Here is a 16,500-nt window from a genome sequence, read left to right on the forward strand (position 1 = left end):
TGTTGGGGTCAGGATAGATCCTCAGAGATGTTGACCCCAGAACTTGAAACTGTTTACCGTTTGCACTGCTGGTCCCTCGACGAGGACTTGCCCTCCCTGTGAATTCCTTGGTCTGAATGATGTTGAGTGCCAGGTGGTTGCTGTGACGCCACTCAAGCAGCTGATCTGTCTCGTTCTTGTGCGCCTTGTCGCCACCACCTGAAATCCTGCCAACAGCAGTTGTGTTGCTGGCAAATTTATAGATGGTGTTTGAGCTGTGCCTGGCCGCACAGGCGTGGGGGTAGAGAAAGCAGAGCAGTGGGCCCATCGGCGCACTGACCCTCGGTGAGGAGGAGATGTTATTTCTGATCCGCACTAACTGTTGTCTCCTGGTGGAGTGGGGCACAGAGGAAATGCTGGTGGAACACAGCAGGCCAGGCAGCATCCATAGGGAGAAGCGCTGTCGATGTTTCGGGCCGAGACCCTTCTCCCTACAGATGCTGTCTGGCCTGCTGCGTTCCACCAGCATTTTGTGTGTGTGGTTTGAATTTCCAGCATCTGCAGACTCCCTGGTGTTTGGCCCAGGTTTTGAAGCTTGTTGGTTAGTACTGAGGGTATGATTGTGTAGAGGGCTGAGCTGTAGACAGTAATCAGCAGCCTGACGCACTGCTATCGTCCTGATGATCCGAGGCTGAGCGGAGAGCTGCATCCTGTTGATTCTGGCCATGACCAGCTTCTCAAAGCACCTCATCACAGTCGATGGGAGTGTCACTGAGGCAGCTCCCCTGCTCTGCTTGTCTCGTATGATTGTTGCTTTTCTGAAGCAGGTGAGAACTCCTGCCTACAGTAGTGACAGATTGAAGATGTCCTTGAACACTCCGGTTTTCAGAGCCCGAGGCCTTGTGCGGGTTGACCCAGTTAAGATGAGCGGACGTTGGCCTCTCAGATAGAGATCGCGGGGTCACTGGGTGCTGCAGGGATTCTTCCTGAGCTGGGATGTACACCACTACCAGGATGAAGGTGGGAATCTCCCTCAGCAGATCCTTGATCCCAGGTCCTTAGTGCTGGCAATTAGTTCTGCCCAACGTCGGGGGCTTGTTAGGTTGGTGCTGCAATGTGCAGCGAATCTTGCAGTCTGCCCCCCACCCCCCATCACATTCTTGGGTGTGTTGGCTGTTAACACATTTCACGGTGTTTTGATGTACAAGTCAGGGATAAATCTGAATCTAAATCGAAAAAGGCAGCTTCACTGTGAAGGGGAGCTGAAAGAGGGACGGGTTCTGAAATTGAGGGAGGGTTGGTTCAGAGAGGAGATGGAGCGTTGGATGTGTTTATAGCAAGAGGAGACGTGAGGAGACAAGGTAGCCGGGGGAGCAGGAAGTGAATAGTAAATTACTTCACTGTTTCCTCCCTCTACGGTGGGCGATGGTCTGGGATCTAACTGTGTCACTGTTTGACCCTAGAGTACGTGGAGACCGCAGCCTACAATAAGCAGTACACAGAGTCCCAGCTTCGAGCTGGCGGAGGATACATCCTTCAGGATTTCAATGAAGCCCAGGTAAGAGGGGCTGAGGGTGGGTGGCGCTTGTGTCTATCCTGAGCCAGGGGGTGAGGGGAGCTGGGTGAGCAGGCAGCACGCAGAAACCCTGCCCCGACACCCTTCAGCCCACAGTGCTGTGCTAGGCTAATTGAACTACACAGTGGTCATATCCCGCCATTCTCTGCCTGTCTAAAATCTTCTTAAGCACCTCTATGATACCTGCCTCCGCCGCCAATCCCAACCGCGCACTCCAGCCATCCACCAACCTCCGCGTATAAATTTTCCCCCTCACATCTGGAGATCCGGGTTCTACCCACCTCCCAAAACTGAGGGGGGTGGTGGGTTAATTGGCTGCTGTAACTTGCCCTCAGTGTGTAGGTGAGGGGTAGATTCTGAGAGTGGTTATGGGAATGTGGGGATTTGGCAGGGGTATAGGTAGGGTTAATCCAAGCATCACGTGCAAAATAATGATGAGGAAGTACAAGGTGGCAGGTGATGGGTGAATCTGAGAGAGGAGGAAGGCTGAATAAAGAGCTGGGAAGCTGATTGGTGAAAGAGAGAAAGGAGAGGGCAGAAGACCATGGAAGAAAGGGAAATGGGAGGAGCACCAGAGGGAGGTGATGGGCAGGCAAGGAGATGAGGTGAGAGAGGGAAATGGGAATGAGGGATGGTGAAGGAGGGTGGAAGGACCGTTAATGGAAGTTTGAGAAATCAATGTTCACGCCATCAGGTTGGAGGCTACCCAAATGGAATAGGAGGTGTTGCTCCTCCAACCTGAGAGTGGCCTCATCCTGGCAGTAGAGGAGACCATGGAACTGGTGGACCTGGTCCCCGGCCTCAATAATTTCTCTTTTGACTCCTCCCACATCCTTCAAAACCAAAGGTGTAGTCACGAGCACCTGCCGGAGCACGGGTCGGAGCTATGCCTGCCTTTTTGTCGGTGTTTCAAGCCTACACTGGTATCGTTCCCTGACTCTTCCTATTCTACATCGACTACTGCACCTTGCTGAATTCGTCAACTTCATCGGCTTTGCCTTCATCTTCCAACCTGCCCTCAAATTTACCTGATCCATTTCCGACCCCTCTCTCCCCTTTCTCAGTCTCTAGAGACAGTCTATCTACTGATATCTTCAATAAACCCACTAACTCTCACAACTACCTGGACTACACCTCTTCCCACCCTGTTATTTGTAAATCCGCCATCCTCTTCTCTCAATCCCTCCATCTCCACCACATCTGCTCTCGGGATGAGGCTTTTCATTCCAGAACAACTGAGTTGTCCTTCATCATCAACGCTGCCCTCACCCGTTTCATGCACATCTGCCCTCACCCCCTCCTGCCACCACCACACCAAGGATAGGGTTCCTCTTGTCCTCATCTACCACCCCACTCGCCTCTGTGCCCAGCACAGCCTCTGTAGCTTCTGCTATCTCCATTAGGATCACTCCCTATGTGACTCCCTTGTCCACTCGTCCCTCCCCAGCAATCACCTCCCTCTGGTGCCCCACCCCTCTCCTTTTCTTCCATGGTCTTCTGTCCTCTCCTATCAGATTCCCCCCTCCTCCAGCCCTTTATTTCTTTCACCAATTAACTTCCCAGCTCTTTACTTCACCCCTCCCCCTCTCCTGGTTTCACCTACCACCTTGTACTGCTTCCTCCCCTCCCGCCACCTTCGTACCCTGACTCCCCCCTTCCCTTCCAGGCCTGATGAAGTATCTCGGCCTGAAATGTCAGCTCTTTTCCATAGATGCTGCCTGACCCGCTGAGTTCCTCCAGCATTTTGTGCATGTTGCTTTGGATTTCCAGCATCTACGGATTTTTTTCATGTTTGTTAATGCAAGCATGTTTTTTCCCCACGGAGGCTGGCTGAGACTCGAATTAGGGGTCATGGGTTAATAGTAAAAGATGAAATATTCAGGAGGAAGTGTGGGACTTCACCCAGAAGGTGGTGAGAGTGTGGAACAAGCAGCCGCAGGAGTGCTGGATTTCGGAGAAATGTGGTTAGGTACACGGATGGGAGGGGTGTGGAGGGTGACGGTCCAGGTTGAAGGGACTAGGCAGACTAGATGGGCTGAAGCGTCTTTCTCTATGAATTTAGTAATGTGTGGGCCAGTGTTTGTGGGTGGTTGGTTAGTAAGAACTCGATGGACCGAGTGGTCAGCTCCTGTGCCGTGTGATGTCCCTCAACAAAGGAGGCTAAGATACAGGAGAAGAATTAGGCCATTTGGCCCATCGAGTCTGCTCCACCATTTCATTAAGGATGGTTTAAAACCCCTTTCAACCCCATTCCCTGCCTCCTCCCTGTAACCACCGACACCCATCAATCTCTGCTGCTTTAAGTATATTCAAAGCCCCCACAGCTGTCTGTGGCAATGTCCACAGATTCACCACCCTCTGACTGAAGAAATTCCTCCTCGGCAGCCCCCTATTCTGAAGTTGAGCCCTCTGGTCCTAGATTCTCTCGCTATAGGGAACATCCGCTCTATCAATGCTTCGGGCCGAGACTGTTGGTGGAGATTATTTTGGTATTATTTCATTTCAGTAGCAGGGGCGCTGTTTTGATTTTGGTGCCGTGTGCCTGGTGTGTTTCAGTGCAAAGCTGCCTATCAGTGCGTGCTGATCGCCGACCAGCACTGTCGGACAAAGAAATACTTGCTGTGTATCGCCAGCGGAGTTCCCTGCGTGTCCAACCTGTGGGTGCGCGACAGCTGCCTCTCGAACCAGCTGCAGCCGTACCAGAACTACATGCTTCCTGCTGGGTACAGTGTCGAGGCAGACCGCATCCTGGAGTGGTGAGAGGGCACAATTACTCTCCCGTTCAACCAAACCTGTACTCACTGCCCAGCCCAAGTAGCATGCTGCCCGTTGCCATGGCAGTCTTGCACACCCTCGGGTGTTGGAAAACAGCAGCATCTCAAAACCAAACAGTTTAAACCTTTGTCAGACCTCGGCCTCCCCCCACCCCTCCCGATGTACTTACTCGCGTTGGATTCTTCTGTCTCCTTCCTTCTCTTCCCCGCCCCCGGAAATGGTTTAGTACCCTCCTCTGCACCCCGACACCTCCCCCAACTCACCGACCCATCCCTCTGCTCCGTGACCCCCCCCACCCCAGTCAGCTTCACGCCCTCCCCACCCCGCCCTCTGCAGTCCCTCATCGCCGCTCCCCCCCCACGTGCACACGCGGCCTCTCACTGACTCCTCCCTGATTCCCCAGGCACCCTCGCACCACCCCGTTCAAGAACATGAAGATGCTGCTGGTGTCGGATCAGCAGGAGAACTTCCTCAGCCTGTGGCCGGAGATCCTGATGATGGGAGGGGCGACGTCAGTCCGACAGCACAATCCCACCACTCACGGCAAGGGTGAGAGCATGTCCCCAGCCCTCGGGGGTGGGGCCGTGGGGTCACATTCATCCTGATTTACAGGTCTGACACAGCTCCCTCCACTCCGTCCCATCACACACTCCCGGGGTCAGACACAGAGTGAATCTCCCTCCACACCGTCCCATCACACACTCCCGGGGTCAGACACAGAGTGAATCTCCCTCCACACCGTCACATCACACACTCCCGGGGTCAGACACAGAGTGAATCTCCCTCCACACCGTCACATCACACATTCCCGGGGTCAGACACAGAGTGAATCTCCCTCCACACCATCACATCACACACTCCCGGGGTCAGACACAGAGTGAATCTCCCTCCACACCATCACATCACACACTCCCACAGTCAGACACAGAGTGAATCTCCCTCCACACTGTCCCATCACACACTCCCGGGTCAGACACAGAGTGAATCTCCCTCCACACTGTCCCATCACACACTCCCGGAGTCAGACAGAGAATGAAGCTCCCTCCACACCATCCCATCACACACTCCCGGGGTCAGACACAGAGTGGAACTCCCTCCACACCGTCCCATCACACACTCCCCATGTCAGACACAGAGTGAAGCTCCCTCCACACTGTCCCATCACACACTCCCGGGTCAGACACAGAGTGAATCTCCCTCCACACCATCACATCACACACTCCCCATGTCAGACACAGAGTGAAGCTCCCTCCACACCGTCCCATCACACACTCCCGGGGTCAGACACAGGGTGAAGCTCCCTCTCCACCGTCCCATCACACACTCCCGGGTCAGATACAGAGTGAATCTCCCTCCACACCATCACATCACACACTCCCGGGTCAGACACAGAGTGAATCTCCCTCCACACCATCACATCACACACTCCCGGGTCAGACACAGGGTGAAGCTCCCTCCATGTTGTTTAGCCCACCTAGTACCGCTACAACCATGGCAGCAGCTGTTACAGCTCAGAGTCCGTTGTCCTTGCTGGGGGCATCCTGAGACACCCCCCGCTGAACTTGGCTGCTGTAGCCACTGGGCTGACAGGTGTTTCTCCTTCTCTGACCTTGCAGATGTCCCTCTGGGGCTCTTCGACATCGTGGTGACTGACCTCTCCTGCCCCCTGTCGCTGCTCAAGTGTGCAGAGTCGCTGTCCGTGCCGGTGGTCTCGCAGGAGTGGGTAATCCAGAGCCTGGTGACTGGTCAGAGGGTCAGTCAGCACAGCCACCCCACGTACAAACACACTTACAAGCCCAGCTAAAAGGAGGCCCCTCCACCCATCGCTCCCCCAACAGCCGATCTGTTGTGCCGCTGTTTTACATTTTCAAAGCTTTTATCTGTCTGTGTTTGTAACTGCATGTATGAAATGTACATAGTTTTATTGGTTTCATTTTTATTAAAAAAACAACAGAATAAACTGTGAGGTTTCGCCGCCTTTTTGTCAGTTTTACATTTTTTTAATTGAAAGAAAATCTGCTAGTGATTTACTCAAAGTAACAGCCAGTAGGTTAAAGGTTTGAACGTCTGGTTCCTTAGGGCTGTCTTAGCCGGGGGGAGGGGTGGGGTAATGGGGACAAACCCCCACTGCCTATTAAATGCTCCCAATGGCGAGTGTCTCAAATAGCCTCTGACAGCCAAGCCCAGCTCCTGGCCTTCACGTCTGGCTTAGCTACGAAGCCCAGCGGAATCGTTCCTACTGACGGGAGAAGGCGCAAAGGCTGGTTACTGGCACCTTAAACCCAGTCGTTTCAGACAGCTGGTTGGCAGCTCATCTCGGAGAAGGAAACCTCCGCTGCCTTGTGACCATACACACCCACGGGGAAGGCTCCGGGAGTAAACCCTGAGGAAGAATCCAGAGCTGGAGCCCCTAAGGCAGTTCACTCTTGCACACTGCCAAACTGTGTCTGTCTCTGCCCTTCCTTTGGATTGATCAGTTGCGTGGAGAGAGGGAGCTTGTGACCCAGGCACTGGCTTGCTCTCCATATTCCACTGCTCTGGCTGACGATGTAAACAGCTCGGATGTAACAGCCATGATCAGTTCCGACCAGCAGGGGGCCTCTCACATCTGCCCTCACCAGCCCCCCCACCCCCTGTCTGCCCCCACTACCCACCAGAGTCACTTCCTCCTGTTTAGCACCTTTCCAATTTAATCACACCTCTGCTGGCTCCGCTAGGAAACATTTCCTGTAAAAACGCTGTTGCCTTCACCTCTGGCACATCTGTTCTCAGGGCACAGCTTCCCAATCCAGGGCATCAGAGATCTCCTCCTCCTTTAAATTCTATTGACACTGCCCCACTTGTATCACCCCATCTTCCCACTGCCACAATCGTGATAGAGTCGCTCTTGTCCTTACCTACCACCACATCCAAAATATTATCCTCCGTAACTTCCTCACCTCCAAAGGCGTCCTGCCACTAAACGTATCTTCACCTCAGCTCCCTCCATTTTCCGCAGGGATTGCTCCCTCCACCATTTCCTTGTGCAATTATACCTCTGCATTAATCTCCCAACAGGCATTTAACCCTGCGAGCAGCCCAAAAGCTACACGTCCCTCACCTCCAATAGTCCTTCCAAATGAGGCAAGAATTCACTGGGATCCTCCTGTGTCCGATGCTCCCAATCCACCCTCCTCTGCACTGGTGAGACCCGTGGTAAACGGGGGAACCACTGTGTTGAGCACCTCTGCCCCATTCTCCACAAGTGAGCCCAACACTTGAATTATGTTTCCCAGTCCGGTTCTGACATGTCGATCCATGGCACAAGACGAGGTAACACCTCAGGGTGAAGGAGCAAGACCTTGTATTCCAATTTGATGGCATAAATGATTTCTCCATCTGGTGTGCAAGTTTACCCCCTGCCCTTCCCCATTCTGACCTTTCACCTCTCACCTGCCTGTCACTCCCCTCTGAATCCCTTCCCCCTTCCCTTTCTCCTCTGGCCCACTCCCCACTCCTATCAGATTCCTTTTTCTCCAGCCCTTGACCTTTCCCAAATACCTGACTTCCAGCTAGTCACTCCCCCTCCCCCACCCACCTTTCTACCTGGGCATCTCCCCCCTTCCTTCTCAGCCCAAAACGTTGGCTGTTCATTCTATTCCATAGAGGCTGCCTGATCTGCCGAGTTCCTCCAGCACTTTGTGTGTGTGTGTGTGTGTTGCTTTGGATTTCCAGCATCTGCAGACTTCCTGGTGTCTGTCTTTTAGGAAGCAGTCTCGCCAGATTTCCCATCCCCAGCGGGTCTTTCCAGTTCAGTTTATTATACATTGCACTCTCACAAAGCCACAGATGTCCAGTGAGCACTGCCACAAGAAAGCAGCATCCATTATCAAGGAACCCGTCATCCATCACTTCTATCGTGAAGTTTCAACCGTCAGCCTCCTGAACTAACTCCATTCAACTCAGCCCTGAACTGATTCCTCACCAAGGACTCTACTACTCGAGTTCTCAGTATACGTCAATTAATTAGCCAATTTATTCATCTGTTTATTCAGTCATTTTTTGCACAATTTGTCTTTTGCACGCTGGTTGTTTGTCACTCTTTGTTTATGTATAATTTTCAAATTCTATTGCATTTTATTTTTCTGTAAAGGCCTGCAAGAAGATGAATCTCAAGGTGACAATGCTGCTTTGACAGTAAATTTTATTTTGACTGGTGTAAACCTGATTCAGATTCATAAAAGTAAACTAGAATCACTGTAGATAAACTCCGAGGGATCCTGGTTGTCAACTCACAAAAGGCCAGGAATCTCGATGATTCAGCTGATCGATGCCTGTCTGTTCAGTTTATGCAATAGATATCCCAACACAGTTTTAGTTCAGAGCAGAATAAAACAGGGAGAGGATGAGAGTCTAGGACCAGAGGCATACAAAGACATTGAATTTATTTCTTACATCCTTCACATACATGAGGAGTGAAAATCTTAACGTTATGTCTCTGTCTAAATGTGCAATGTGCAGTCATAATAATTTGTAATAAATAGAACAGTCAATGCAACATAGAAATACACTCAAATCAGCATGAGTTCATCAGTCTGATGGCCTGATGGAAGAAGCTCTTCCGGAGCCTGTTGGTCCTGGCTTTTACGCTGTGGTACCATTTCCCAGATGGTAGCAGCTGGAGTAGATTGTGGTTGGGATGGGTTGGGTCCCCAGTGATCCTACGGGCCCTTTTTACACACCTGTCCTTGTAAATGTCCTGAATCATGGGAAATTCACAACTACAGATGTGCTGGGCTGTCCGCACCACTCTCTGCAGAGTCCTGTGATTAATGGAAGTACAGTTCCCATACCAGGCAGTGATGCAGCCAGTCAGGATGCTCTCAATTGTGCCCCTGTAGGAAGTTCTTAGGACTTGGGGGCCCATATCAAGCTTCCTCAACCGTCTGAGGTGAAAGAGATGCTGTTGTGCCATTTTCACCACACAGCTGGTGTGTACAGACCACATGAGATCCTCAGTGATGTGGATGCCGAGGAACTTGAAGCTGTTCACCCTCTCAACCCCAGATCCATTGATGTCAATGGGGGTTAGCCCATCTCCATTCCTCCTGTAATCCACAAGCAGCTCCTTTGTTTTTGCAACACTGAGGAAGAGGTTGTTTTCTTGACACCTCTGTGTCAGAGAGATGACTTCTTCCCTGTAGGCCACTTTGTTATTGTCTGAGGGAAGGCTAATCGATGTAGTGTCCATGATGAAGAGGAAGTTCTTCAGCCAGGGGTTGATGAATCTGTGGAACTCATTGCCACAAACAGCTGAGGGGGCCGAGTCATTGACCTGATTGAAGTTTTTTAAAATGACGAGCGGCAGAGATATGTTAGACTTTCTCCCAGGGTGAAAACATCAGTACTGGAGGATGTGGCTTTAAGGTGGGAGAGGGGAAGTTCAAAGGAGCTGCGTGAGGCAAGTTTTTGTTGACACGGAATAGTTGAAGTTGTGGAGGCAGACACTGTCCAGGTTTTTGGAATGAGAGGCAAGTCTCTCCATTACCATTTTTTAGTGCAGGTCAGACAGGATCAGCCTGTACTAGCAGGTGAAGGAGTAACAAAAGAACTCAGCAAATGCTCTTCTTTATTACTACAGACCAGTGTGAACGGCCTTGGATAAACCAGCGAACAGGTACAAACAGATTCACACTTTAGCATAACAAACTGCAGGAACATCAAACCAAAAGTACGACAAGATACTGGAGGTTTACAAACAGGTGATTATACAAATCTTAATGTAACACTCGCTACTTCTAGCGGCTTAATATAGGGGTGATAACCACCCCGCTACCGCCCGGCCAAACTTAAGAAATCTCATTTGGGTGGATGCTGTATCACATGTCCCCTGTTACAAATCAGTACCCCGAAATAACACACAGTACACGATCTGCGATTAAACGATTAAGCTTTATGACTCTTACTTGCACTATATGGTTAGTAGAGAAACAAAATATAAAAGAGAAAGGGCCCAAATCTTATTAAAGGGTCTGCGCACAACATTTGGAGTTTCAGTAGTCCGTCTTCCCCCGTTGGTCTCCTTCTTTGGATCCCCACTGGAAGTCCACCCCATCCAGCCACCTACCACATTCCTCCATTCACGTCTTCTCTCTTCATTCCTCCCTCTCCTCACAAAAGCCCGCAAAAACAACTGCTTCCAGAATCACAAGACAGGGCACCAAACTCCTGATTGGCTAACATGCATCGGCAGTCTGGTTATCCCCAAACATTGCTGCTCCAGACAAGCCATTCCTTCAACTGCAAACATCACAAAAAAAAACCATTACATAATGGTGAACCATTACAGCGTGTTACAATAACAAAGAAAAAAAAACACAATGTAAACAACAATCTGGACTCTAATTCAACAATAGCCATAGAAACATAGAATCCCTACAGCACAATACAGGCCCTTTGGCCCACAAAGCTGTGCTGAACATGTCCTTGCCTTAGAACTACCTGGGCTTACCCATAGCCCTCTATTTTTCTAAGCTCCATGTATCCATCCAGGAGTCTCTTAAAAGACCCTATTGTTTCCGCCTCAACCACCACCACTGGCAGCCCATTCCATGCACTCACCACTCTCTGTGTTAAACATTTACCCCTGACATCTCCTCTGTACCTGTTTCCAAACGCCTTAAAACTATGCCCTCTCATGCTAGCCATTTCATCCCTGGGGAAAAAGCCTCTGACTATCCACACAATTAATGCCTCTCATTATCTTGTACACCTCTATCAGGTCACCTCTCATCCTCCATAGATCCAAGGAGAAAAGGCCGAGTTCACTCAACCTACTCTCATAAGGCATGCTCCCCAATCCAGGCAAAATTCTTGTAAATCTCCTCTGCACCCTTTCTATGGTTTTCACGTCTTTCCTGTAGTGAGGTGACCAAAACTGAGCACAGTACTTCAAGTGGGGTCTGACCAGGGTCCTATATAGCTGCAACATTACCTCTCAGCTCTTAAACTCAATCCCACGATTGATGAAGGCCAATGCACCGTAAGCCTTCTTAACCACAGGGTCAACCTGCATAGCAGCTTTGAGTGTCCTATGCCCTCAGTTCTCAAGATCCCTCTGATCCTCCACACTGCCAAGAGTCTTATCATTAATGTTATATTCTGCCATCCTATTTGACCTATCAAAATGAACCACTTCACACTTACCTGGGTTGAACTCCATCTGCCACTTCTTGGCCCAGTTTTGCATCCTATCAATGTCCCGCTGTAACCTCTGACAGCCCTCCACACTATCCACAGCACCCCCAACCTTTGTGTCATCAGCAAATTTACTAGCCCATCCCTCCACTTCCTCATCCAGGTCATTTATAAAAATCACGAAGAGTAAGGATCCCAGAACAGATGAGGCACACCACTGGTCACCGACCTCCATGCAGAATATGACCCATCTACAACCACTCTTTGCTTTCTGTGGGCAAGCCAGTTCTGGATCCACAAAGCAATGTCCCCTGGATCCCATGCCTCCTTACTTTCTCAATAAACCTTGCATGGGGTACCTTATCAAATGCCTTGCTGGAATCCATATACACTACATCTACTGCTCTACCTTCATCAATGTGTTTAGTCACATCCTGAAAAAATTCAATCAGGCTCGTAAGGCACGACCTGCCTTTGACAAAGCCATGCTGACTATTCCTAATCATATTATACCTCTCCAAATGTTCACAAATCCTGACTCTCAGGATCTTCTCCATCAACTTAACAACTCTGAAGAAAGACTCACTGGTCTATAATTTCCTGGGCTACCTCTACTCCCTTTCTTGAATGAGGGAACAACATCTGCAACCCTCCAATCCTCCAGAGCCCTTTCCCATCCTCACTGATAATGCAAAGATCGCCAGGGGCTCAGCAGTCTCCTCTATCGCTTCCCCCAGTAGCCTGTAGTACATCCCACCCAGTCCCGGTGACTTATCCAACTTGATACTTTCCAAAAGCTCCAGCACATCCTCCTCCTAAATATCTACATGCTCAAGCTTTTCAGTCCACTGTAAGGCATCCCTACAATCACCAAGATCCTTTTCCATAGTGAATACTGAAGCAAAGTATTCATTAAGTACCTCTGCTATCTCCTCCAGTTCCATACACATGTTTCCACTGTCACACTTGATTGGTCCTATTCTCTCACGCCTTATCCTCTTGCTCTTCACGTACTTGTAGAATGCCTTGGGGCTTTCCTTAATCCTGTCCATCAAGGCCTTCTCATGGCCCCTTCTGGCTCTCCTAATCTCATTCTTAACCTCCTTCCTGCTAGCCTTATAATCTTCTAGATCTCTATCATTACCTAGTTTTTTTAACCTTTCATAAGCTCTTCTTTTCTCTTTGACTAGATTTATAACAGCCATTGTACACCACAGTTCCTGTACCCTACAATCCTTTCCATTTCATTGGAACGTACCTATGCAGAACCCCACACAAATACCCCCTGAACATTTGCCACATTTCTTCCGTACATTTCCCTGAGAACATATTTCCAATTTATGCTTTCAAGTTCCTGCCTGATAGCCTCATATTTCCCTTTACTCCAATTAAACACTTTCCTAACTTGTCTGTTCCTATCCCTCTCCAATGTTATGGTAAAGGAGCTAGAATTGTGATCTCTATCTCCAAAATGCTCTCCCCCTGAGACACTGACACCTGACTGGGTTCATTTCCCAACACCAGATCAAGTACAGCCTCTCCTCTTGTAGGCTTATCTACATATTGTGTCAAGAAACCTTCCTGAACTCATCTAACAAACTCTACCCCATCTAAACCCCTCACTCTAGGGAGATGCCAATCAATATTTGAGAAATTAAAATCTCCCACCATGACAACCTTGTTATTATTACACCTTTGCAGAATCTGTCTCCCTCTGCTCCTCAATGTCCCTGTTACTATTGGGTGGTCTATAAAAAAACACCCAGTGGAGTTATTGACCCCTTCCTATTCCTGACTTCCACCCACAGAGACTCCGTAGACAACCCCTCCATGACTTCCTCCTTTTCTGCAGCCGTGATCAACAGTGCCACGCCCCCACCTCTTTTGCCTCCCTCCCTGTCCTTTCTGAAACATCTAAAGCCTGGCACTCAAAGTAACCATTCCTGCCCCTGAGCCACCCAAGTCTCTGTAATGGCCACAACTTCATAGCTCCAAGTACTGAGCCACGGTCTAAGCTCATCTGCCTTGTTCATGTTTGAGGGTGTAATGTTCAATCGGGTCTGGCAAGTGATACAGAAAAGCACTGTCAGCAAATAGGCATGTTAGTCGTATATTTACAAACAGTAGAAATTCGACCAAGTATTCATGTTCCCCAAGTTACAGACTCTGCAAATCTGAATATTCAACAAACATACCGAGTTAAACGTACACACGGAGCATACCTTCCCAAACGTCTTGTCTAAAGCAAAGGGAGCGATCAAGCCCCTTCCATGTCCTATTTTATATACCTAGGATATTGGCAACTAGACAGCAGCATCTGTCCAATGGGAAAGCAGCTGCAGTTTCTAAACTAACCAATCACAACGTAAGCCACTTTTGACAACCAGAATAAGGTACGCCCCCAGGACAGAGAGAGACACCTGAGCAAGCCAGAAATCGAGGAATACAGACCACGAGCAGGCTTGTGGGATCAGTTTAGACTGGCATCATGACTTGTGGAGTCATACACGTTAAACCTTAGTCCCTAGCTCTGAAAATGTTTCCAGATATGAGTCTTGTACTTTCAATCACTGTGCTCTTGGCTACGGTTCTTCATTTAAAAGCCGTGAGAAGCCTTTAAAATTACACTGTATTTCAACTTGCAATTTACTGCAACAAGATGCTGGGTCAGATCATTGACCATCACTGTCCTGAGCATTGCTGCCATTCTGTGTCCGGGACTGGAACTGCAGCAGAAAGATAACACGATCCATTTGGAAAACAGATCCATTGCTGATGTTGGAATCTGAAACAAAAATAAGAAAATCTGGAAGAACTCAGCCAATCAAGTGCATCTGTGAAAGAGAAATTGATCAACATTTTGGTTCAGTAGCCCTTCCTCTCCTGAGAAAGAAAGTGCCACTGAGCTGAAAGATATAGGAGCAGAATTAAGGCCATTCAGCCCATTGAGTCTGTTCCACCATTCAATCATGATTGATTCTTTTCTCAACTCCATTCTCTTGCCTTCTCCGCATAATCCTTACAAATCAAGAAATGATCCGTCTCTGACGCAAGTTATGCTGTATGCTGTCTGCATATTGATTTGTCACCTTCTGGCAAAAGAAATGCCTCCTCATCTCTGTTCTAAAGGGGCATTCTTCTATTCTGAGGATACTCATGGACAGATCATCTCCTTAGATTGAGGGAGATTGATCTAGAAAAGGGAGTGAAGTGCCAAAAGTTGAACTTGAGAGTAGAATGGACATTGCTAGCAAAGGTGATGAAACCGGTAAGTTCTGTATGGGCGCAGGAAGACTTCGTCAGACCATTGCTAAGAGGTGGAACAGGGACTCTTCCACTTAGCCAGCAAAATGTTAGGCATAGCTAAGGAAATCTTACAGAGAGAGGAAATGAGCTCATCGAATACTTCTACTTCATTGAAATATTGCTGAAAATTTGATGTGGATTCATTAATTCCTACTTTAATGGCAAAGCATCTACTCTCTGTCCACCAGTAAATTGTCGACTGTACTCTTTTCCATCGATGCTGCCTGGTCTGCTGAGGTCTATGTGTGTTCATTAGTTCCTTGCTGGCTTTAGGGAGCAGGTTCATTGTTTCCTCTCCCTTCTCTTTGCTTCCAAGTATTCTCGCTGACATATGCCACCGACTTCCACAGATAGAGATTAGCTTTATATTTCACTTGTATATTGAAACATACAGTGAAATGCATCATTTGTGACCAACGCAGTCTGAGGATGTGCTGGGGGCACACAAGTGCCAGCATGTTTCCAGTGCCGAGATAGTGTACCCACAGCTTACTAACACTACATCTATGTACCCAGAGGACAATGAAGGACAGGAGAGGGCGAGAAATTGAAGTTCATGCCATTGGGTTCGAGGCTACCTAGACGGGATATAAGGTGCTGCTCCTCCGGCCTGAGATTTGCCTCGTTGTGAGAAGAGGAGGCCATGGACCAACAGATCAGAATGGAAATGCGATTGGAGTTAAAATGGTTGGCCACCGGGAAACCCTTCTGATTGCGGATAGAGTGAAGGAGAAAATACAAGCTCCTTACAGACAGCGTTGGGAATTGAGCCGTGATTGTAGAATGGACTTGATGGGCCAAATGGCCGAATTCAGCTCCTAAGCCTTATACCCACTAGTGTTAAACATTTTGATCCTGGGGTAAAAGATACTAGCAGTCTTTCTTTGCCTCTTATAACTCTACGAATTACTCTCAGCTCTGCGATAAACAATGGCAGAGAAGCTATTAGTAAGCTGGTACCAGGGAAGATTTGCAACAGGAACTCTTCCATGTGGCCGGCAAATACATAACCCATGAGACGGCCGTGGCTGTGCCTTTGATTTGTGTTGGGAGGGATGGGGCTCAGTGCAGATTTGGTTTCCTTTGTCAGAGGAAGTGCAGTAAAGATCCAAAAACAAATTCCAGAGAAGGTAGGACTCCATTCTCTAGATTTTAGGAGGAGAGATGTCACTGAAACCTGCAAAGCTCTTCAGGGCTGGATGCAGAGTGGAGATTTCCTCGTCAGAGTCTACAACAGAGCTCTGTCTCCACTCCAAATGAAACCAGGAGAAGTGTCTTCATGGAGAATGGGGAGAGTTTAGTTTCAAAGCAGACACCTTAGGTTAATGGATGTTAAGAGAACAGCCAGCACCTTTTTCACAGAGTGGCAATGGCCAATTTCAGGGGCCTTCCACTTCAGGTGAGTGAAGGAGAGATTAGGGGAGATCTCAGAATGCACTGCCAGGGGCAGACACATTATAGACAGGAAAAAAATTATTAGATAGTAACATAGGTGTAAATAAAGTGGAGGGTTGTGGGCTGTGTAGGAGGGAAGGGACAGATTTATCAGGTTTATATACTGTAGCCTGTACTGTTCTAAGCACAGGGTGTTAGAGCAAGTTTTGGGTTTAGCCCATCTGGCAAATGACAAGCCATTAATCTTCAAATCTGAATATGGATTGCAGATTTCATTTAAAATGCAACTCAGA

General features: G+C 48.8%; 1 protein-coding gene across 4 annotated transcripts in view; it reads left to right on the forward strand.

Annotated features, from left to right (window-relative positions):
* tp53bp1 (tumor protein p53 binding protein, 1) overlaps positions 1 to 6,291 on the forward strand; it is a 76,456-nt gene extending 70,165 nt beyond the window's left edge. For 2 of the 4 annotated variants that reach the window (XM_059945957.1, XM_059945958.1), the window contains 4 exons: positions 1,443 to 1,537; positions 4,112 to 4,311; positions 4,734 to 4,879; positions 5,947 to 6,291. In XM_059945957.1, the coding sequence (XP_059801940.1) occupies positions 1,443 to 1,537; positions 4,112 to 4,311; positions 4,734 to 4,879; positions 5,947 to 6,134 (629 nt within the window). In that variant the 3' untranslated portion in view covers positions 6,135 to 6,291. Of the gene's footprint in view, positions 1 to 1,442; positions 1,538 to 4,061; positions 4,312 to 4,733; positions 4,880 to 5,946 lie in introns of those variants that run through there. The other 2 variants (XM_059945959.1, XM_059945960.1) reach the window with 2 other exon arrangements.
* Positions 6,292 to 16,500: the final 10,209 nt, after the last annotated feature.

This window comes from Hypanus sabinus, chromosome 21 (assembly GCF_030144855.1).
Source record: "Hypanus sabinus isolate sHypSab1 chromosome 21, sHypSab1.hap1, whole genome shotgun sequence".
Classification (NCBI taxonomy): Eukaryota; Metazoa; Chordata; class Chondrichthyes; order Myliobatiformes; family Dasyatidae; genus Hypanus; species Hypanus sabinus.